This window comes from Furipterus horrens, unplaced genomic scaffold, assembly GCF_987537825.1.
Source record: "Furipterus horrens unplaced genomic scaffold, mFurHor1.1.pri manual_scaffold_6, whole genome shotgun sequence".
NCBI lineage: Eukaryota > Metazoa > Chordata > Mammalia > Chiroptera > Furipteridae > Furipterus > Furipterus horrens.
In genome coordinates this window covers 48,577,673-48,601,326 of record NW_028327176.1, presented here as the reverse complement: position 1 = coordinate 48,601,326, position 23,654 = coordinate 48,577,673, and the positions used below count along the sequence as shown (strand labels likewise).

The 23,654-nt window shown below is 36.8% G+C and overlaps 1 protein-coding gene and 1 non-coding gene across 3 annotated transcripts; both read left to right on the top strand.

Annotated features, from left to right (window-relative positions):
- The first annotated feature begins 16 nt into the window (after window positions 1-16).
- Window positions 17-23,654, top strand: DNAAF10 (dynein axonemal assembly factor 10). Of its 2 annotated transcripts, XM_090281416.1 has the most exons (8): window positions 20-570; window positions 9,812-9,912; window positions 12,109-12,239; window positions 14,268-14,369; window positions 16,923-17,038; window positions 17,691-17,825; window positions 20,300-20,397; window positions 22,719-23,654. In XM_090281416.1, exons 1-8 carry the CDS (start codon window positions 388-390, stop codon window positions 22,924-22,926), a joined length of 1,074 nt encoding a protein of 357 aa, XP_090137542.1. In that variant the 5' UTR covers window positions 20-387; the 3' UTR covers window positions 22,927-23,654. The 2 variants fall into 2 exon arrangements, with proteins under 2 accessions (XP_090137543.1, XP_090137542.1); XM_090281417.1 differs by lacking the exon at window positions 14,268-14,369 and having other exon boundaries at window positions 17-570.
- On the top strand, window positions 6,491-6,597 carry LOC150006099 (U6 spliceosomal RNA). The gene has a single exon (XR_016512061.1). It is a non-coding gene; the product is annotated as a U6 spliceosomal RNA (small nuclear RNA).

Sequence of the window (23,654 nt, the reverse complement as noted above, 5' to 3'; positions counted from 1 at the left end):
GAAGTCCCTACGCAGGAGACTTGAAGCAGGATTTCTGTGTGTGTTTGTGAGGGAGGATGAGGGGCTGTTCTAAAATATGCCGTATTCTTATGGTCTCCCTCTGACCCTGTCACTCACAGCCGAAGCATTCGTGACCTATAATCTGCATATGGCAGTCGGTAAAGGCGATAAACAAGTTTGTGGCATCGGTGAAGAAATGTCTGGTGTGATTGCAGTAGTGCATCTGGCATTATCCGGGACAACTAAATCCAACTTGCTTGGGGCGCCAAGGGGCAAATACGGCAAGCGGGAGGGACAAACTGTCTTTACTGTTTGGAGTTGGTTTCCAGGTTAGGGTTTTGTCTGGGTGGGAAAGTACTCGGTGGCGGAGGAGAAATCGGCTGGATCATGTCGGCCTTCGAGAAGCCTCAGATCATTGCCCATATCCAGAAGGGCCTCAGCTACACAGTTTTTGACTGTAAGTGGGTGCCCTGCAGCGCCAAATTTGTGACCATGGGCAACTTTGCACGGGGCACCGGTGTCATTCAGCTGTACGAGATCCAGCACGGGGACCTCAAGCTGCTTCGGGAGGTGGGTACTAGGTCGAGACTGCCCAATTCCAGGATCTCGAAGTGCCTTTGGGGGGCGAGTGCGGATCCTGGGGGTTTGCGTTCCTTTCTGCCAAAACCTTCGTACAATGTCCCTCTAAAGCACAGCTCGAGCTGCGCGGGAGTAGCCAAGGTGATCGCAGACTGAGAAATACTTCAGACGTAAAATGCTCGGTCGAGTCCAGAATTCTCGGCGGGCTAGTTCACCCGCGCCCTCTTGGCCCCTTCTTCCTCCAGCCACCCCCGCAGTCAAGCGCTAGGTCACTGGAAGCGACGTTTACGAATTCGGATCTAAATTCCAGGCCGTTCGCGGCAGTGCACAGTTTGTGGGAAGTCTGTTAATAGGACCTTGCTAGTAAAATGCATTTTCCTACAAGCAGAGCCAATACAGGCACTGGTATGCCTGCAGTGTAATTGGAAGAGACCAGCAAACATTTGTTCTTTCAATAAGTATCAGTTGATTGCCTGGTGTTCTCAGGCCTGTGAATGACAATGACCCGGATCTCATGGAGTTTTCTAGTGGGAGAGAGAATCAGTTAAATGATCAAACCAACAATGCATAAATACAAACCCGGATGAATTCTCAAACATAAAAGAACACGGTCCTCAAAGAGTAAAAACAGATTTGGGACGAGAAGAACCTATCCTAGCCAAACTAGGAGTAGAGGAGGAGGTTTCTAGAGGAAACGGCCTCGAAAGCTCAGTGGTGGTAGAAAGATTATCTTCTTAAGAAACAGGAGTGGTAGGCAGGGACCAACCGTTGCAAGATCTAGAGGTCATTTAAATTTAGGCCTTTTTTTTCCTAAGAAAAACAGGACATCATTGAGGGGCTTTAAGCAGTGTGTGGCATGATCAGGTATACAAGTTTTGTAAAGATCACTAGTGAAAGAATTTAAGAATAATGTTGTTAACTAACATTTTTATACCTTTTTACAGTTTTAAAAATGCTTTCATTTGGTTTGCCTGAAAAAATAAATGACCATACTTAGATGTATGATAGGGTTGCAGTAGACTGCAGGAAAGATTGATAGCTCCAGGGATCAAAAGCTAGAGAGAAAATCTGCTTGGAGGAATTGGAGGTTAAACTGGTAGGTAAAGGATAAATATAGTTGCAGTAGGAACCAGCTTAGATTAAAAGGTAACCTGGGCCCCATCCCACTTTAAACTTCTGGGAGTGCCAGTTTTCTCGTTCAGTTTGTCTTCTGTAGTCAGGGACTCTACTCAGAGTAAACAGGGCTTGTTCTTATCTGTCTTTCCTTAAGTTGTGGACCACTTAATCCGCAGCCACCTGTTGAAATTTTAAGATCCAGTCAGATTGTTTGATATGAGGGAAGACCCCCCAAAAAAAGCAATTTATAGAAAATTGTGTATTTATTCTTACATGTTTAAACTTCAGTCACCTTCAAAGTACTCTCCATTTGATGCAATACACCTATTGAGATGTTTTTCCACTTCTCAAAACAGTTATTGAACTTGTTGATTTTGATGCATTTTAGTGCTACTGCTGTTTTTTGTTTCACCTCTTCCACATCAGCAAAACATTTCCATTTGAGGACTTCTTTCATCTGGGGAAACAAAAAAAAGGTCACTCGGTTAGGGGATAAGGTCCGGTGAATAGGGAAGGTGGGGCACCGTGGTGAGGGTGCTGTTTTTGGTCAAAAACTGCTGAACATTAAGCGAGGTGTGAGTAGGTAATCACCCATCATGAAAAGGGCAAACCTGTTGAAAGAGTCTTCAAAAAAAATTCACTGAAGCTGTCCGCAGCCTTTCACAACAGCACCGGCTGGTACCCTGATATAGATGGGTTTCTAGAACACTAACCTAGGAAGGGAAGCCTGTACTACAAGGGGCTCGCCCTCCAGAAGATAATTTCATTTCTGTTAAGTTTCCCCTTCATATGAAGTTCCTACTTAATCCCCACACAAAGTAACTTTTCTTACATTACATTCCTGGTACCTACTATTTGTGACTGAAATATATCGTTCTGTCTCATTACGTAATCTCTAGTTAGATTGTAAACTCCTGGAGAGTAAGGACAGTATATTTATTTATATGGTATGTAAGGAGCAGTAACTCAATAAATAACTTGTTAAAAGAATGAGTAAATGTATATCTATAAAGGATATAACGGGTAATTAATTTTTTTCTTTCAATTTTATTTGTATTGGTTTCAGGTGTACAGTTCAGTGGTTAGACAATCATATATACTTTATGTCATGTAACTTGGGTAATTTAAATATTAGTTTATTGGTTGTTTGGGGTTAGGGGTTTAAACAAATGGGAAACATTAGAATAGCAGAAATAAATATAAAGGTGAAGTATTAGGAACAAATACTAATCAAAGCTCAACCAGAGAGCATCTGCAGACTTGGGACTTCTTTTTTATAAGACTGCATGATTTGTTTACATTTCAGGAACACACTTGTTCCATAAAGTGAAATAGTGCTCTTTGTCTCTTCTAGAAATTCTGAAGGATTCTCACAAGTTTTTGAAATAATTTTGCTTTTGAACAAAAGTAATGTTAAAGACAAAACATTTTAGAAATATAGATAGGGAAAATATCGCCCATGATCTCAACCCTAGAAGTAACCACTTTTTTTATTTGACCTGTATCTTTTGGGTCTTCTTATCTCTACCATAAACTATTTATTGAGAACCAAAGTATTTGAAAGATGTGTTCTTTCTCCTAAAGAGCCTGCTGTCTAAAGAGAGGATAAACCAAACGCAAAAACATGTAAGAATTTACATTGGAATTGGCTGTGATGATGCAATGGAACAGAATGAAGACTAAGTACAAGCTCAGCGATTTTCAACTCTTACCATGTAGCATGATCACCTGAATGTGTGTTGTTGCTGTTGGGTCTTTTTTTGTGTGTGTTTTAAAATATTCATGCCTTGGTCCCAAATCTAGAAGTTCTGATGCACTGGCACTCTTGCATCTAGACTAGACTGAAGTCTGGAAATAAGTATTTTTTCAACTTCCACCAGGTGATTCTAATGAGTACCAGGATTGACTATAATGGGGCTAGATGAATTATTTTTATTAAAATATTAGGAAATATATTTGATTCCATCATTGTGGAACCTCCTCAAGTCATGTACTCCAAAGCCTGTGCATCCAAGATAAAAAGGAAGAAGATATGTCTTTATCAGCACCTTCCTTATTTTGTTAATAAAGATAAATGGGGAGTGAGCGCAGGGCTTCCGTGTACAGTTGAGCAGTTTGTTGCATCACCCAAGGGTGTCTAGCCAAGAATTCAATGAGAGCTGAAATCCATCTCTTTCATCAAGTCTTGCCTGTGTGAGACTTCATCAGCCTGTAAAAGGCACCTTTTTTTTTTTTTTTTTTTTTTCTAATTGGCACAAAGGACTAGGGGTAGCCCTGAAGAATGGAACTACAGTTGGGGATATATATACTTTAAAACTTAGTAATAAGCTAATACAGTACTGCTTTTTTAGCCCCTGTGGCACCGAATCCACTGCTTGTTAGCATTTGGTTGACTGAACCTTTTAATGGTAATTAAGTAGTGCCAGGATGTGAAGGAGGAAATAACTGACAAGCTGTATTAGACTCACTCAGACAGAACAAGAATAGCTCTCACTAGAATTATCCATCATGGGCTTCTTTTTAATCATGTTTATTGTAGGAAAGAAAACCAACATCTGGGTCAAATACGACCATCATGAATGGTCATTTTCACTATCATATTGCAAAAGTTAACATTACTAATTATTGTATGTCAATTTCAGAAAGTAGAGCTTCATTTCCTTTTAAACTCTCACCTAGAATGTATTTATTGATTTGAGAGACAGAGGAACATCGATGTGAGAGAAATATCAATCAGTTGCTTCCTATACATGCTCCTGCTGGGGATCAAACCCACCCCAACTGGGGGTCAAACCCACAACGTTTTGGTGTAAGGGACGATGCTTAATCAACTGAACCACCCGGTCAGGTTTTCTAGCAAGAAAAAATTTAAGTAACCACTGAATTCTTTTTATCTTTTCTTTTAAAAAAGTAGTGGGTATTTTTGTGAACTATAAAATATTAGCTTCACTCAACATCCTCTCAATTTAGCTATGATTATGCTTTTCATGAATGTCTGAGGAAAGAGAAAACACTCAAGCTTTTTAATTTTTTGTAATCCTCATCCGAGGACATTTTTCCATTGCTTTTGGGGTGGAAGTGGGGCAGGGGGTTCGGGGAGGGGTGGAGAGACAGACAGAGACAGACAGACAGACATCGTCCATGCCCCAACCCTCCCGACTGGGGATCAAACCTGCAACTTGGGTATGTGTCCTGACCTGGAATTGAACCTGCAAGCTTTTGGTCTAAGGGACAATGCTCCAACCAACTGAGCCACACTGGCCAGGGCAAAACACTCCTTTTATTGAGTCCATTTGTCAGAATATCCTCCCTACTGAGCAGTATACAGTTCTCCTTGTGCAGATGTTTATACATTTGAATTTATTTGTTAATGTGTTTATATATTTTGAGTTTAATTTGATTCTTGCACAACATAAGTACCATATATTTCTCTCTTGTAAAGATACAAATGAAGATAATAACCAAGAGACACAAATCTGAAAGGTTTAATTTATGCTTGAACCATTTACCTCACAATCCCTTTCAGGATTGGATCATTTCTTTGGTATTTCTAATTACTGAGGTTTGCAGAATGAGGGGCTACGTAATAAAATGTTTGCTTAATTGATATACATGTAGGCTTGCCTGGAGTGAGCCTAGTTTAATAGAAAGAGCTTGAAGTCTACCTGGTTCTAGGGACCTTGGGCAAGTCTAATCCTCTGCACCTGTTTCCTCATCCGGAAAGGGCCTTCCATACACTTAGTTTGCAGTTGCACGTGTTAGAAGGAGAAGGGATGGTCTGATGTATAGTTGTTCAATATATGGATGGTCTTTCATTATTGCATATAAATGACACTGGAAACTATGTCACGTGAAAATGTGGGAGATATGGGAGCATGAACTCCAGCAGTGGTTTCTCCCTCCCAGCACTATGACAGAGATTAATAGGTGATCATTTATACTTTCATTTAACAAATGTTGAGCACCTGTTAGGTGTTAAACAAATTGACCAAGGCCCCATTTCATTCTAGAAAGGGAGGAGATAGATAACTGAAGGAATAAAATAATTTTGTTGATAAATGAAATAACAAATTAAAATGGACAAGTGATAATGATTTGGGAGTTCCACTTCAGATAGGAGGGGCAGAGAAGGCCTCTTAGAGAAGGTGATGTTTAAAATGAAATCTGAATTGTGAGAAGGAGGAGCAGTCCAGGCAGTGGGAGGAGTAAAGGAACGTGCCCTGAGGTAGAAATGACTTGGGTGTGTCTGAAGAACCAAAAGGCAGGGAAGGGTAGAAGCCAGAGAGCTGAAGGCCAGACTTCAAAAAGGTTTTATCTACTTTTGTGTACCATAGGCTAGGGTGTCAATCCTGTGAGTCTGTGCCTCTAAGTGGAGATACATTTCATTTCATTCCATTATATTTGCAATAAATATCCACTTTTAGAATCTATGCACTGACAAAGTGAAGCTAGTATACAGTCTGTCATGTATCATATACATAGCATACATAGTTCTGAGTTTGGTTTCTTCTAAAGTAGGAATACTCCTATGTGTTCAGGTGTCAGAACGTCTGGACATTTGTGTTGCTGTTTTTAGAATATTGTGAAATACTAGGATAGTCAGTTCCATCTCTGCATGGAAGGGCTTTTACAGTAGGAAAATCTGACAATATTATATGTAGTCTGATCTTTACATCACAGGATATTTCTTATCCTCAGTTCCAGGCTTTCGCGTTGGTGTTCATTTGCTGGTACTATCTAACTTCAATTTCAGAAAAAAAAACATACCAGCTTTAAAAAAATTATGTTATTACCTGTGCTTGCTTTGGCAGCACATATACTAAAACTGGAATCACATAGAGAGGATTAACATGGCCCCTAAGCAAGGACCACATGCAAATTCATGATATATTCCATATTTTTTTAAAAAGAAGAAAAAAACTTAGTTTGGTACAGGAAGAGTAGTATGTTCCAGGAGCATGGTCTGAGATTCGCTATTCCAGAGGTTTCAAAGGTAAAAGTTAGGTAAAGGAATGACATGGAACAAACTTTGTGTTTCCCAGGTTTTTATTTCCAGCACTGAAATCTTAGAAGAACCGTGTGCTGACTGTAGGCACTGGAGAGTAGAAGTTAGCGGTTACCTCTTCCATGGCCTGGGAAGAAGACTGGAGACCCCATCCAAGGCTCCAGGTGGTAGGAGTGGGATTATGGGAAGCAGAACGCTATAGCTGGTGAAGAGAAGAAATGCGTGACCAGTCTTCCCAGTACTTCTCTGAGAAGAATTTTCCAGAGTTATCTCAATACGGCTCCTAATCCTCTGAGTCCCTGGTACCATATTCTTGAGCCTGTTAGGGCCCAGAGGGCTTTTTACCAAGAGGGCTGTCTTCACCCTCTGCCTCAGATGGTGGGAGCCATTATCGATGACTTAGAGTGTGGGGTTAGGGGAGGAGACCCAGGCCCACTGTAAAACAAATGGGAGGGGGCAGTGGGTAGCTGTTCATCAGTTGTCATAAGCTGGAACTTGGAATTAGTGTAACCATAGTAATTGTGTCCTAACAGTGATGAGGTGCTACAGCCCTAGTAATAAATCATTTCAGGTACTTTTATTTGAGGGAAAGGGAAGGTGAGGAGGACATAAGTGATTTGAAAACTGTCTGCTTTGTTAAGTTGACAGAAATTTTTGATCTTCTGTATTGCCCCATTATAAGATACTCTTCTTCATAAAATTGGAAAAATAACTGTAATAATATCAGCCTGATGCAGTGAACCTTCTCTGGTTCTGTGCTTCTCACCAGTATTGTCTGTTACAACCATATTATTATAGGTGACTAATTTTGTTTACTGGACAATTCCAAGAAGGTTGTGAATGCTTTATTTTATACCTGGCTACATAGGAATTGCAAATTTCTATAGATCCCAAACCATGAACCCAACAAGCTGAGACTTTCCAAAGCTTTGTACCATATAACAGTATCTTTTGAATCATTAAAGAAAACTTTAGCTGCAGTTTGTGTGAAGTGAATTTTCTTTTCTTTTTCTTTGAAAGTTGCTGTGTATACCCTGTATGGACATGTCCAGCCAAACATTGAAAGTGGCAGGGAAAATATTTTTAAATGATATGAAACAGGCCAACCTATTGGGAGGGATGAACATTGATTGGCACAGGACCTGAAGATGCCCCAGCACCTCGAGAATTTTGTGTCAGGAAGAAAGTTTATCCGGATATATTGTCCATTGAAGAAAATCAAGTCAAAGGACAATAGATGATGATCCTCTTTTTATTAAAACAAATCTATGTGTATTTGTAAATGTATAGAACAAGGTTGAGGGGGAGACTTAATTTTTGCCCTTTCGTCTTTTGTTTCAATTTTTAGAGGAATTGTATTACTTACGTAAACATTAAGAATAAAAAAAATGTAAAGATGTAGAGACCAAATAAGAGAAACAGTTTTGCCCTATTGAGGCTGACAAGAAATGGAAGGTGATATTATAAGGTTAGATAGTGGTGTGAGACTGGCATCAAATAGTGGCCTTAGCTAATTCCGGATTGTCCAGTTGCCATGGGCTGAGCCAGAGGAAAAGCAGACTCCAGGCGGGATGTCAGTGACCTGGGCAGGTGAAGTTGGGGTCAGCAGGGACTCTGAAGAAATCAGAAGCATCAGGAAATAAAAGATGAGTGAAGGACCACGGACGTGCGGGAGGAGGTGAGAGTGGCATGTGTATATGGAGCGGGAGTCAGACAGGAACTGATACAGTGCTCCCCCCCATCCAGGGTTTCGCTTTCCATGGTTTCTGTTAACCACAGTCTGAGAATATTAAATGGAAAATTCCAGAAATAAGCAATTCATAAGTTTTAAATTGCACATCATTCAGTAGCAGCATGACATCTCACGCCATCCTACTCTGTCCCACCTTGGTATCAGCACTGTATAAGCTCCCTGCTTGTTAGTCACTTAGTAGCCACTGTGCTATCAGACTGATGGTCTCAGGATCTCAGTATCACAGTGCTTGTGTTCAGGTAACCCTTATTTTACTTAGTAACAGCTTAAAACTATGCACATAACTTGTAATAAGTACATTGTTATAATTGTTCTACTTTATTTTTAATTTTTGTTAGTCTCTTACTGTACCAAATTTATAAATTAAATTTTATCATAGGTATGTACAGGAAAAAACATAATTTATATAGGATTCAGTACTATCTTCTGTTTGAGGTGTCCATGGGGGGTATTGAAACGTATCCCTCACAGACAAGGGGGGATTACTATATTTGGGTTGTAAACTCCTTGAGGGTGTGGCCTATCTTACTCATCTTTGTATCTTCTTCTACCTAGTTTATTGGCTTACATCAGTAGGAAATCATTAAATGTTGAACGCTTGAGTTGGGCAAATCTGTAAAGCTCTAGGCTTGGATATCTTTATCTATGACAGGGGACTCTTAGATAATTTCCAAGGACCCTTTCAGTGATAAGATCTTCCTGTGACTTCCATTAGCCACATGCCTTAAATAGTGCATTGGTGTATATGGTTATTTTATTAATGTGATTATACACAATACTTGGAGCAGTGGACTTTTAAATGAAAGGAACCTGAAAAGATTGGCTAATTCACACTAATAGCAGCGTCTTTTGCACACACAAGTGTACCAGTCTATGCACTGAAAGTGTCCCACAGAGAATAGGACATAAACAGTCTCAGTTTAGAGGGTTCTGCAGGGAAAACTATAAGAGACTCATAAACATTTTTGTTCCTGTAGCAATCAGGAAAGAACGATATCTTCATTATGTTCTCATTTCTCCAGAGGATCTTAAAGAGGAATACCACATTAAATGCTGAAATATTCATATTTGCAAAACAGTAGAGATGGTCGACTTGCCAGCATTTGAATGTCTTATTAGCGAAATGAGAGAAAAGGCAAAATTAAAACTTACTTTTTTTTTCAGACAGTTATATACTTTTAAACTATAGAAGAATGACTAAAGGAAAAGCATGATAATTTTTATCAGAAAACATTTTAATTGCTTTTTATATTATGTGCCTTATTTAAATCCCATTAAATAGAGCTGTAAAAACCATGGTTATAAATATGTGGCTGCTTACATAAATAATGTATCCTCTCTCCCTCTCTTTTATCAAGATTGAAAAGGCCAAACCCATTAAATGTGGAACATTTGGTGCAACATCTTTACAGCAGAGATATTTAGCTACTGGAGATTTTGCTGGAAACCTTCATATATGGTAAGATTATTTAATTAGTATTAAGATATGAGATAAGAGATTTCTTTGATAATCTTGTTACTTCTTTTGAAAGAGAATTCTAATTTTTCTTTAGGTGTTTCAAGTAATGCCAATATTTATTTCTACATATGCTGTTTGGTGCTAGCATTTAGTACCTTGTATTTGTAAATAAAGCTCTATTCCCCTCCACCTTGAAAGATACAGTATATAAAAATGCACATGTATAACATGGGGAAAAATTAGATATTGTTTGCACCTCAACAATACATTTGGTATTACAGAATGATGTATTTTTTGTTTTAATTTTTTAATGTAGAACTCTCAGTTCTTTAAAAAAATTTTAATGCATTAGCTAACATCTGAGTACAACTTCTTAGGAACATCTGTTGAGCAAGTCAAGATAAACCTGTTTTAAATGAGAAAAATCACAATTGTGCCAGATGCTTTTAATTTTCATGTTTTACTGACAGTTATTTCCTCATATTTAAATTGAAGATGAATGAATTCAAATTTCTCTGTAATTACTTTTCAGGAATATCTCTTAATCATCTGAAGTACACAGTAATGTTCTAGAGAGAAACTGTCTTCCCTACCTCATGTTTTATGATATAACCTTTCTTGATTTCTCACTTAGAATCTGCTACTTTGTAATTAAATTACTTTGACCTGTTTATCTGTTTTAGAATCCTAAAAAAACATAATGAAGCCATTTTAATTCACCTTTGCTTTTTAACTGCTTAATAATTAAGTTAGCATTTATTACAATGTATTTGTTCTTACATGCAGAGTCATATACTTTGAAAGAAATTGGGAGAGAGACCAGTCTGACTGTTATTTTTTAAAATAAATATATATAAAAAACCAGTATTACTGACTTATCTTCATTGATAAGTCGTATAATTTTACATTTAAAAAATAGTGTTTTTAAAAAATCTGTAAAAATAGTAAAATAGGTTTTTAAAAAAAGATTTTATGTACTTATTTCTAGAGAGAGGGGAAGGGAGGGAGAAAGAGCAGGAGAGAAACATCGATGTGAGAGAGAAGATGGATTGCCTCTTGTAAGCACCCTGACTGGGAACTGAGCTCACAAACCAGGCTTGTGCCCTGATGGGAAATTGAACCAGCGACCTTTTTGCTTTGCGGGATGATGCCCAACCAACTGAGCCACACTGGTCAGGGCAGTAAAATAGTTTTTTAAGTAGAACCTCAATCCTGTTTAGCCTCTTGATTCTGTCACAATAATGCGACAAAGATAAACATCATCTCTAAACTAGGTTGAACTATTTCAAATCTTCTAAATGAGATTTTACTAATATTGGCTCATTAATAAGTTGGGATTACATCATGAAAAGCTACATTTTTTTTTAAGTGTAAATTATTGAAAACTGACTTGTTAAAAAGAAACGTGAATAGAAGCTCTAACAGAAAAGCAAAATAAGGGAACAAGCAAGAAATAGGATATGTTAACGTAACGTACTTGAGCCAGTCATCATCTAGCCATCTCTTGTAGGCTCAAGCACAGGTAGTATTGTAGTAGGTACTTCCCAATATTTCTTTCTCTTAAATAACCTGGAATTAGACAAACTTCAGCCAGTTTGACTAAAATATTTGTGACCAACATGATAATAAACTGGAAAATATATAACTAGATGAAAATATGGAATTCAGTGAGAAAATACAATAATACATTACAAAGGAAGAATGTGTACAAAGTACACACTACTCATAATAAAATAAATCTAAGAAGATATCAAGGTGAAACTACTTTAGAAACATTCTAAATCCTTTGAATTTACTCTGTAGTTAAATAATTATCAGACTTCAGTCAGGAAAGAGCAGGTTTGGGACCCTATCTCAGAGACCCTTATTTATTATGTCAGAAGAGCCTGTGAATTTGCATTTGTTAATAAGAAGACCTGGTAATTCATGTCCAGAGGTCCTAGATAGACCGTCTTTGAAGAATCTTAGTGAAGTAGACTTGGGAGTTTGAATTTTAAGATGAATAAATGACTGTTCTCATGAGGCCTTAAAAGATGCCAAAGTGGAAGGAAGAAATTAGGAGTATATATATAAATTCATAGCAAAACCCTTACTTTTAAACAAAAAACTGAAGTTGATATTCATCCTTACATTTTAGTGGTGGGCTAAATGTTTGGGACATGTGGTGTAAGTAAGAAACTGTCTTCTGTTGTTTAGGAATTTGGAAGCTCCAGAGAGCCCAGTATATTCAGTAAAGGGCCATAAGGAAATTATAAATACCATAGATGGTGTAGGTGGACTAGGAATTGGGGAAGGAGCACCTGAAATTGTAACTGGCAGCCGAGATGGTAAGTCAATGTATTTTATTATTTTTTAAACGATAAATCTCTGTATAACAGTATGTCCTTTCTATGTGGAAATCTTCAGTAACCTTGACTGATTAAATCTAACGGTCTACTTTTTTAATAGGCAAGTTTCATTGCATAGCCCTAAATTGTTTCATTCTTGAGTATTTTGACATAAAGGCATGGCACTTACTACTTTAGCTTTGAGCCAGTTCAACTACTAACCATAGTTTCCTATGAACCTTGAAGGATTTAAAGTTTCTTTATAGGTTTTTGAGGCAGCTGACAATATTATGTGGGTGGCAGCTTTTCATTTCCTTTTTTTAAAAAGCAGGATCAGTACTTGTGAAAATTGTCACATTGACAGCTGGCTGAGCACTGAAGGTTCTGTGATCCTTTCGTTGCGCATTGTAGAAAGCTCCAAGCGCACCAACTCTGCTTTTCCAAAGTGCAGTGACTAAAAGCGACAGGTTTGAAACTAAAGTGAAGTGCAATTTTCTAATACTTACTCAAGGAGGCTGTTTCAGAAATCAACTATTCTTTCCAGTCCTAAAAACAAGACGGAATAGAGAAAGAAAAATAACATTCAGTGTACCACACTAGCATCACTATTAGGCTTATTTTCCTTTCCAGTCTTACACAATCTGTAGTTACCAGTGTGGGTATGATTTTGTATCTTACTTTTTCCATTTAATATTTTGTCATATGTAAATGTTGCAGTTTCCATATGGTTTTCATAATACTCATTTTAACGGCCATGTCACATTCCATTCTATGGATGTGTCACAATGTTCTTAACCGTGCCCTGTTATAAGCATTCAATTTACCTTAAGTTTGTTGTTTATTGTTTTGGGAGAGTGACTTAAAAATAATGAAGGAATAAGTATCATGTGTATAATTCTTCTGGGATAAATGTGTCTTACAGTTTTTAAAATTTATTGTCACGTTTCCCAAAGTATCTTTTTACCTCATCAGCTACAATAGATGGAGTAGATTTCCAGTCTACCCTACAAGCATTGATTTTCCTTTTCCCCCCTAATTATGTAGATAAAAATGGTACTCCATTCCAACTTATATTCTTTCTGTGTTTGTTTAGTAGTTAATTTTGCTTTGTGGATTGTCTGTGTTCTTTGCGCATTTAACTGTTGCAAACTTAATATGAATTTGATCAATTTGTATGTGCCCTGTGGAATAATATAAACCTCTTGTCACATTTGCAGGAAATGTGATGAGCAGCCTTTTCAATCACCAATTTTATTTTATTCTTGGAGATAAATCTAGTGGAATAGCGCCCCCTTTTCTATGTTTATTATCCTGTTTAAGGATTTTTTTAAAACCCCTTTCCTGTTTTCTCTCCAGTACTTGGCTTTTAGCCATTTTATTACATGCATTTGTATTTCTCGTAGGCAGTGATAACATTTAGTTAGTAGTCCTGTAATTTGCATTAAAATGAGGAAGTTGAAATTAAATTGAGAAGATTTATTTGTTAATTTTATTTAATATTTCCCTGTTCTCTATTGCCCCAGGGAAATTAAACTTAATTGTATGTGAAATAGTATTCTAAAAGCCCATATAAGAGACCACAGATGCAAAAATTAGTTTATTCATCTGTATAAGAATAATGTCAATGATTATGTTGGTAGTAAGGAAATAATTAAAGTGGCACTGGTATTTTTCTAAATAAGTAATACATTAGTTTTAGGCTTAAGCAAAGAAAATAAAGCATGATTTGAATTATATAAGATTGATATTTGTCTTGTCAATCATAATTTGTTGATAACTTAGGAAGGAACAGGTGTTGGCTTTTCTGTATATCTATTTGGAAATATAAGTCAGACAGTGACATATGAATTATATCTCTGATATTAAGTACAACTTACCCAATTAGAAGTCAGAAAAATGTGAACGTTTTTCAGATGTTATAACATCTGTAGTATTGCCATGCACACAGGAAGCCAGAGGAAGAGAATGCAGGAAAGAAATGTCATTATTTGCTATCGAATTTTGCCAGCTCACTTTTATGTATGACAGGGACTGTGAAGGTGTGGGACCCAAGGCAAAAAGATGATCCTGTTGCTAACATGGAACCTGTACAAGGAGAAAACAAGAGGGACTGTTGGACTGTGGCATTTGGTAAATTATTGAAGAACTCTTGGATTTGAAGTATCAGATGGTAAAAAGCACAGTGCTTCAAGGAAGTCCTGGTAGTCTCTTTATAGCCTGTTTGGTGGATTATTCTGACAGTTTCTTGGGTCAGATAGACATGGTGGTTAATGTCAACCTCTGCAGCCTGGGTTTGAATTCTCACTGTGCTACTTTTTGGCTCTGAGACCCGGGGCAAGTTCTTAAGTGTCTCTCTTTCTTGGTTGCTTCATTTATAAAATGCAAGTAATAACAGAATTTATTTAATAGTGTTGCTATGAGGATTCAATGAGTTCATACATGTAAAGTGCTCAGAATTGTGCTTAGATTAAGTGCTCACAAATAATTTGCTGTTACTATATACTTGTATCTAACCAGGTAGTACTGACCTAATTAGAACCAAATGCCAGTAATGGAGCTAAGTAGAGCCTCAAGGGCAAATGGTAACCTAACAAATCTTACATTAATTATACTCTACATAGAGCATGTTTATTTTCTAGAAAATAGTATACTATTACAAAATTATTTCTTAAAAGTTTGAGAACTGTGTTCCTCTATTAATATACTTAAAATGAATGTTGATTTTGTATGACTAATTGATGATTACCTTGTATCTCTTACTCAGCACCAAAATTAAAATAATTTTTGCCAGTAAGAAGTATGGGCCACATTTAGTTTTTTAAGTTTCTTATTTTCTTTTCCCTTTTTCTTAGTATAATCCTGTGACAATAACAGACATAAAAATTGGGATTTAACAATATGTGTGAACTGTTCCACTTTTTATGTTATTTTTAAATTGGACTATTATTTAATTAGAGGAAAGTTTTAGACTTCCAATTTAAAAAAGAAATTATTGTATGGGAATTATTTTGGGTGCATATATTATGAGTAATAATAAATAAACTTAAGACATACACACTTGGGGAGAATTTCACGATTAGTATTTAGAATCATCATCTAAAAATTGATAAAATAATTAAAAGGGCTCATTAAAGCCTTTCATCATTGATCTAAGGGACATAAGTATAATTTTAAGTATAAGACATTAAGTTTAAAAAGAAAATCCATTGATTTGACTTTTTATGAATGCCAAGTTGTGGGCATATAAAGGTGAAACAGATATATTATCTAGCTTCAAGATGCTTCTAGTTTAGTAAAGAGGACATGATATCTACATTATATAATTATAGTACAAGATAGGAGTGATAAAAGGTCACAAGAGGCATGGACCAATGCAGAAGGAGGCCTGAGGGAGCGGTGACGGGAAGCGGACATTTTGATCTTAGGCCAAGGATAAATAGGACTTGAATCACTGAAATTCGAAGGAAATTTCAAGTATAAGGAATAGCTTGAGAAGTGTCCAAGAAAGTACGTAAGAGGAAACATTGTAGTGTAGGAATAGCTGTAAAGATGGCTCAGGGCCACGGCCAGAAGTGTTTAGATGGTCTGGAGGTTTCAAGGATGAGATGTTAAGGAGCTTTAGGAGAATTAACCTGGTGTTGTGTAGTCGGGAGAGAGATGAGCGGCACAGAGAATAAGAGCTCTGAAGTTCTGCATCCTTCCAGGAAAGACATAGGTTAGAAGCAATGAAAATGAGGCAGAGGGGATTGATTCGAAAGGTAATATTATGACAAAAGAAATAGAATTTGGTAATGTTTTTGGAGATGAGGAACAAGGGAAAGGATTGTGTTCAAGGTGACTAGATTTTGAGGCCGATGGTAGGGTGAAGGATATTATTAACTGACAAGTCCCACAGAGGATATGATGAAGGATAAAGACGATGGAGAGGTCAGTTTCAGACATCCTGAGTTTAAGATGCTGTTGTATTGTCTATGCGGAGCCCACAGTGGAAATGCACGGCTGGAGTTAGTGAAAAAGAGGGAGTTGGCGGGAGTATAGAACAAAGGCATTGGGATGAGATGTCCAGAGGGCCTGGCACAGCTGCAGGGGCCTCCCTCTCACTTAACATGTTTCTCCGCAAGAGGTGCTCCAAAAAACACCCCTGGAACTGAGCAGGATGAATTTAACTGTGGATTATAAATTAACAGGTGCGGTCGTACAACTAAAAATATATCATAGTGTGCTATAACTTATTTCAGGTTTCCTTACAAAGGTGAGGTAGCACCAGAGCAAACTTTTGCAAAATAAGTACGTTTTAAAGTGGTTTCTATTTGCATTCATATGTAGTTAGTACCAAAGAAAGCAACAGAAGCACAGCTATTTATTCTACCAAACCCTGTATGTTTGGACTACAGTTGGCCTTTTTGTCTCTGCAGATATAGTATAGACAGAATATTTGCTTTCAACCTAGAATCCAATAAACATTTTCACATATCCCTTCAGTACAGAATGAGCTTTAAAAAACAAGATATCAGATACCAAATTAATAATCTTGATGTACTCTCAAGATTGGTAACATGAGATTCCACCCAATGTGATTTTTAAAAATCTGATTCAGTACATATGCATAGCTTCATAGAATTATTTTAACAGTCTTCAGATGAGCATTTATAAAGATCTGAAATGTTGTGTCTTGCTTTGTAGGCAATGCTTACAATCAAGAGGAACGTGTTGTTTGTGCTGGCTATGACAACGGGGATATCAAACTGTTTGATCTCAGAAGTATGTCATTGCGGTGGGAGACCAACATTAAGAATGGGGTAATGTATATTTGGATTCTTTTTAGTTTCTCTGAGCATGTTTTCATCCACCTGTGAACTACTACAAAAGGAAAGTGACTCTAATAACTCATCTCAGTTCATCCCCTCTCTACCAGTGGTCTTAACCTTTGGGGGCTGTGGAGCCCTTTGGGAATCTAATGAAAATCATAGACCCTCTCTTAGAAGGTCAACGTACACCCAGAGGTGGTAGAGCAGTGCCAGTGGGTGGCAAGCCCTGCAGCCTGACTGTGGACACCTGTGGGCCATGCATTGTGATATCAAAATAAGCAAGTAAAAGACCTTTTTCTGCTAATATTAGAAAGCCTGAAAATAGTAATAGCTTCCTCAGGCACTTCCACATTTTGGGTTCCTGAGTCGGATGCCTTTTGTGAAGAATGTGGTTACCTCCCGTTTTCTAGAGTCAGCCTTGACTTAACTGTAAATATAATAATTGGGGAACTCAAGATGGTTTTGATCTTATTAATAAGCAAGAAGAAAATTTTCTGTATTTGATATAGTGATTCAAAACACAAAATGATTATTTAAATGCTTTTACATGAGTTAGTAATTTTAAAGTTGTTTTACTTAGTTTGAAAGAACCTCCTGAATAATAATCATTAGATCACCAATAATAAATATTCTCTATTTTCAGGTATGTAGCTTGGAGTTTGACAGAAAAGATATAAGTATGAATAAGTTAGTAGCTACATCCCTGGAAGGAAAGTTTCATGTTTTTGACATGAGAACACAGCATCCAACCAAAGGTTTTGCTTCTGTTTCAGAAAAGGTAAATCTGAGGGAAATGTCTTTCTATGAAGAGGAATGTTCATAGCTTGTTTTAGACTAATAAATAGACTTAGTCACCAAGGTGCCTTCCAGGTCTTATGTGAGGGGAGCTATTTTTATTATATTCTTGTGGGATCTTGACAAGTTTTTCTGTCAGTTTTCTTGACAGTTTTAGACTTCTTGATTATAAGAAAGGCCTCAGTTGGCTAGGAACCTTATTTTGTAGTTAAGGAGCAATCACAGGAAAAGTAGCCCATGATAGGATTTTAATCAATAAAACCTAGCCTTGTGTTTCCTAATAAATATATAATATTTGTATTAATACCAAATTATAGAACTATTGTAACAATATAATCAATAAAGAAAAGCTGGGAAAAAAAAAAAGAAAATTAAATTAAAAAAAAAACAAAACCAAATTATATACTTTTAGGTGTATACCAATGTACACCTTAGTATACTAATTATATACTTTTCAAAATATATCAACATATATATTATGTCATTTAACCACATTTTAGTTTATATTCCAGTTGGCTACATTAAATAAAATTATTTAAAGTGTTAATCACTGATTGATACAAAGTAGGTGCTCAAAAATTTATTTATTCGTATTCACATGCAAACGTACTTTGCCTTGTTTCCAATAGTATTTGATGTAGCTTTGAAGAAAACATGGTATTACACATTAGAAAAATAGATGAAGAAAGCAGGGCAAAGGGAAAATATTTGTTAAGAAAAAAATAAGATGATGTCTGGAGTAAGGGGATTGTGTAAAATTCATGCTGAAACATCCTGTCATTTGCAAGAGATGGGTTAGAAATGTGACTCTGAGCTTCCTCCAGTATAAAAATAAAGATCAGTTACAGCTTTGTAGCTTACATAAGATTAAAATACATAAGTTGTTCAGGAGATAAAAATTCACTTCTTTTCTCACTCTACCATGGATTCAATAATACTTCTCAAATGTTATTTTATTATTACAATAATTGTTATCGCATGTAAATTACTGCCACTGCCTGATGAACTAAATTCTTAACAAGGTAACTATACATTGTAATATTGTTTTGCCTTTGTTGTTTCAGAATATATTAAGCATCTATCAACATAAAACACTTTACTAAATTGTTTTATATACATTTGCAGCATGTTTCTTATTATCTGTAAATTATAGTGTTATTATTGAAAAAAAATTCATTTAGTTAATCTAGTAATTAATAAATCTGACAAATAAATGACTATTGTATTTCAAGAGGCCATTTCTCTTCTTGCTTTTTGCGTTTTTATCAACTTCCAGAAGAAAAAGAGAAGTTTAAGATACAAAACAAATTAAAATAAGTTTTAAGAGCTTGAACCCAACCACTTCAAGACTCACACACTTAAAGTGTGTATTTTGAGATGTGTTTTATCTGCTAATGGTAATACTCTTAGAAGACTATTAAAATCAAATGTCAAGACTAAAATGTGAAGTGTCTTAGGTGTGTCTTAGATCAAGTTAGCCAGTCTTGCTGCTTCTACAAAGCAGAAGTCTTTTATACTTCCTCCCCTCCTCTCTCTTCCCCCTCCTCCTCCTTACAGTGAATATAGCACTATTAGGATTGATTTACTGGCTGTTAATGGGCTAACAAGCTGTTAATTTTTTTCCAGTTGCCATTTTTATCTTTCAGTTTAATGTGACTGATAAGGCCTTGGCTTATTATTCTGTAAACACAGTGTATAAGTCCTTATGGCCTTTATTGTGAAGACCAGACAAGTCCAGTAGTATAGATTGAAAATAAAGCTCTAGGAGCTTTAAGTTAAAATTCATTCTGTATATGGGAACTCTCTGTACTCACCATTCAGTTTTGCTGTGAACTAAAAAATAAAGTTTTATTTACTTTTTAGAAGATTTTATTTATTTATTTTTAGAGAAAGGGGAAGGGAGGAGAAAGATAGGGAGAGAGAAACATTGATGTGTGGTTGCCTCTCACACGCCCCCTACTGGGGACCTGGCTTGCAACCCAGGTGTGTGTCCTGACTGGGACTTGAACCAGGGAGCTTTCAGTTTTCAGGGTGACGCCTGATCCACTGAGCTACCAGTCAGGGGTGAAGTTTATTTTTTTTAAATTTAGTCTATCTTTATTTTTTCCTTAGCAAGAAGTATGTGTTTTTGTATTTTGAGGTTTTTTTCCTCTTCAGAGTGAGCTAGAGATATACATGTATAAAATCTATTTGCATAATTTATATGCTACTATAAATTTAGATTTTTAATCTGATAACATTTTAAAAATCCATTAGAAATTTGTTAGGTAAGCAATAAAGAAAAATGATTTCTGATGGGTTCCTATAAATCTCTGTAGCCATGATAAAGAGAAGTACCAGAAGACAAATACTTTTATAACAGTTGTTAAAATTATAGAATTAAAATTTCTTTATTTACAGGGTGCAGTCTTTATCATATAAACGTATAACCAGTTGTGTGCCTCTTGTCCTGTTTAGGCTCATAAATCTACTGTGTGGCAGGTCCGACACCTGCCACAGAACAGAGAGCTGTTTCTGACAGCTGGAGGCGCTGGCGGCCTTCACCTCTGGAAGTAGTAAGTCTGTCAGCTCATGTGGCTTTTTTTTAAGTTACTTGTGGGCGTAAAGTAGGACTAGATTGAACTCTTTTGTCTTTTTTTTCTTCCTTTGAGTTAGTTCACTTTGCTATGATTTTAAATTTCATGGTATTACATAAATATTTTCTAAGCATTTTCTTTTTTTTACAAATCTACTTATTTTACACCCAGATATTAACCTTATTTTTTTGAACTAAATATGTTTGTCATTTAGTTGCCTTTCATATATTACAGCGGGTCAAGAACAGTTCTTTTCATAGATTTGAAATCATGGGTTTTGCTAGTTTTTTTTTTTAATAGGAAAATTTTTCACCGAAGGCTTTTGTGAAATATTATAATCAGGTTGTTAGAACACTACCTCTTGAAGATAGGAAAAGGGTAGGATTGTTTGTTTTAGATTCTCATAATTTGCTAGCCCAAGTTCAGGTAACATCCTTGTGACAGAACCAAACCAGAGCCCGAGGACCCTGATTGGTCTCCAGCAGAAGTCTTGAAATTGAGTTTGTTTTTTGCATTCCTCGGCAGGGTGAGTGACAGTGAGAGCTTATACTCACTGCACTCGGATCCTACGGCCTGAAGGTGGCAGGTACTAGGTTGGCTGCTCACTTTAAAGGCCTGATAAAAATTGTGTTAATGGTTATCTCTTTCTGTAAACATCACCCAAGAAAAAAGGAAGAAAAATAAAAAGCCGTAAATGAAAGGTATTTTAAAAATAAAGTTTGGAAAAAAAAAGAAATTGAAGGAAAACACCTTTAATACTTCTGGGACTTTTCACATTTACAAAACACTTTTCTGTTTTTTAGCTCCTTTTAGAAGCTAGAAAGGGTTCTGAAAAATAGGGCTACAAAAGTATTTAGGGATATAGCTGATCAGAAGCTGGGAGTGAACACTTTAGATTGAAACTGGACAGTTCCTGCACATAAAAAGCAGAGGAAAAGTTTTAAGGGGTCTGGGAGAATGCGTGGTAGATGGGTCAGAGGGTAACTCCTCCTGTCCTGGCACCGTTGTCCGCTGTGCTGGCCTGCGTCTTCCAGCCCAGCCCCTGCTCCGGGATGGACCACGGGTCCCTGTAAGCCTGCAGCGGCACATCGCTGTCCTGTCAATACTTGATGGCCAGACTCTTCAGGCTGCTTCCTGGAAGCACTCATTCCCAGTTCACTTCATAATCCACACGTGGAGCTGTTTTCCATGTGATGTGCAAACATTTTTGCAGCTTGAATTTTTGACTATCGTGGATTTAGTTAATATCAGTGAAGTTGGGTCTATATACAATTATAAATTTGTGGTTTATCTCAAAATTAACTTTAATCCTTACCGTAACATATCTGGTCTAATCTTCAAATTGCTTTGGAGCTTTGTGCCAGGTATTACACCAGCAGAGGAGAACTGGCTTAAGTAAAATGATATTTGGCTTTATTTTCATTTGCTAGTCTCCCTTTGTAGTAGTACAATTAAATTATAAATATTTCTTGAGCACTAGCCAGGAATTTCTAAGGAAACTCATCTAGTTATTCAGGAACTATTTTATGAATGAATGGACTCCAACATGCTGATTTTTTTTTTTTTCATATTTGAAAACACATAATATATCAAAACTTTAATAGACAGGAGGGTTAAAAAAAATCTTTGCTATTTTTTAAGTACTAAATTATTGCAGCCTTTACCTAGAGACATGAAAAAAAAATCTGTAGACAGTTTATTCATCTGCTTTATTTCTTCTAATCAAAAGGAGTTGTAGGATCTGAGAGGAAGAAAGAATAATAGGTGATCTGCATGTCACTTCTTTTTCTGCTGTGCTTCTTAGTTGCTTTTTATCCTGAAGCTCTTGACCTTTATTAGCATTTATAAAATACAGGGAGTATCATAGTTGATACCTAACAGGCTTTAAAAGGCCTTCTAAGGAGGAGCAATGCCTCAGTATTTCACGAGGAACACATCTCCGTGCCTGGGGGCATATTTTCTCCCCATCTCTTGAATCTAGACCAATAGTATTTGAGTAGTTCACCTTCAACTCTTCTTAGAAATTTATATTTTCAGCCGAAAGAAAATCACATGTTTCAGAATGGCTTTTTTTGGTTTTGAAGCAGTGATGTTTAGGTCTGATCTTGTCCCAGCAGCGTCTTCCTTAGGAGTGGCCCACAAAGGGCCTTGGGCTGGGCTCTGTGTAATGGGCCCTGGGGCAGAAACCAGTGCCTATCATCCATTCTGGGAACGTTTATATGGGGTTCTGCAAATGTTACTTACAGCTTTTGCCTTTGTACATGCTGTATTTCTTTTTACCACTTTGTTCTTGTTTTCAGCGAATACCCTAGTCAGCGGTCAAAGAAAGATTCCGAGGGAGTAGAGATGGGAGTTGCAGGTTCGGTCAGCCTTCTGCAGAATGTTACGTTGTCCACCCAGCCCATTTCCAGTTTGGACTGGAGTCCAGATAAAAGGGGCCTTTGCATTTGTAGTTCATTTGATCAAATGGTAAGAGTACTGATTATTACAAAACTCCATAAAATTTGATCTGAAGACTTTGAACTTTGAAACCACCCACAGAACACTCGTAGAATTTAGACTGTGTTCTGGATCCTCTGGCTCTCATTGAACAAAGCTGGATTTGACTGACAAGAAAGGGCCCAGACACAAACCTCCAGGCTAGCCTCTTTCTGGGCGTGAAACGCCCGGTGTGCCCCAGCCACCTGGCTGCTCTCTGGTTTGCTGCTGCCCCTGTCTCCAGAGCCAGCTCGTTCCTCTCGCTCCTTTTCTGATAAGAAGTTGATACTTGTCTACATTTAAATATATTTAACTTTGTTCTGCATCCCCAAAGTCCCATATTTTATAATAAACTTTGTGTTGCATTTTAGTGTATATACACAGTCGTGGCGGGGATCACTTAATTTGGTTTAAATGGTTTGCCTTGGTGAAACTGTTGTGCATTAACCTTCATAAGTACCCTTGGAGAGATTTCACAGTCACTAAGTTTCAGCACAAAATACTATTTTATAAAATACCAAAGTGGGGCATGGTGAGACTAGATTTGGGTAAATGTTTTTAGCAGTATAACTCATAAAATGAAATATTATGATCTACAGAGACCTCTTGTTTACATAAAAAACAGGAGCTGAATTAATGAAACTTGTTTGTTGACTATGGTAAGTGATGTTGAGATGTACAAGCTGGTGGGGGTTTTGTAGACTTACTTGTTGTCAAGCTTTTAAAATATATTTTATGAATAAATTTTTGTTTTTGAA

Bases quoted from the DNA above. Each gene is read 5' to 3' on its own strand.
- DNAAF10 (XM_090281416.1), top strand. From the start codon at position 388: ATGTCGGCCTTCGAGAAGCCTCAGATCATTGCCCATATCCAGAAGGGC. The intron at 571-9,811 runs GTGGGTACTAGG...TCTTTTATCAAG, and splicing joins ACCTCAAGCTGCTTCGGGAG to ATTGAAAAGGCCAAACCCAT. The intron at 14,370-16,922 runs GTAAATTATTGA...CTTGCTTTGTAG, and splicing joins CTGTTGGACTGTGGCATTTG to GCAATGCTTACAATCAAGAG.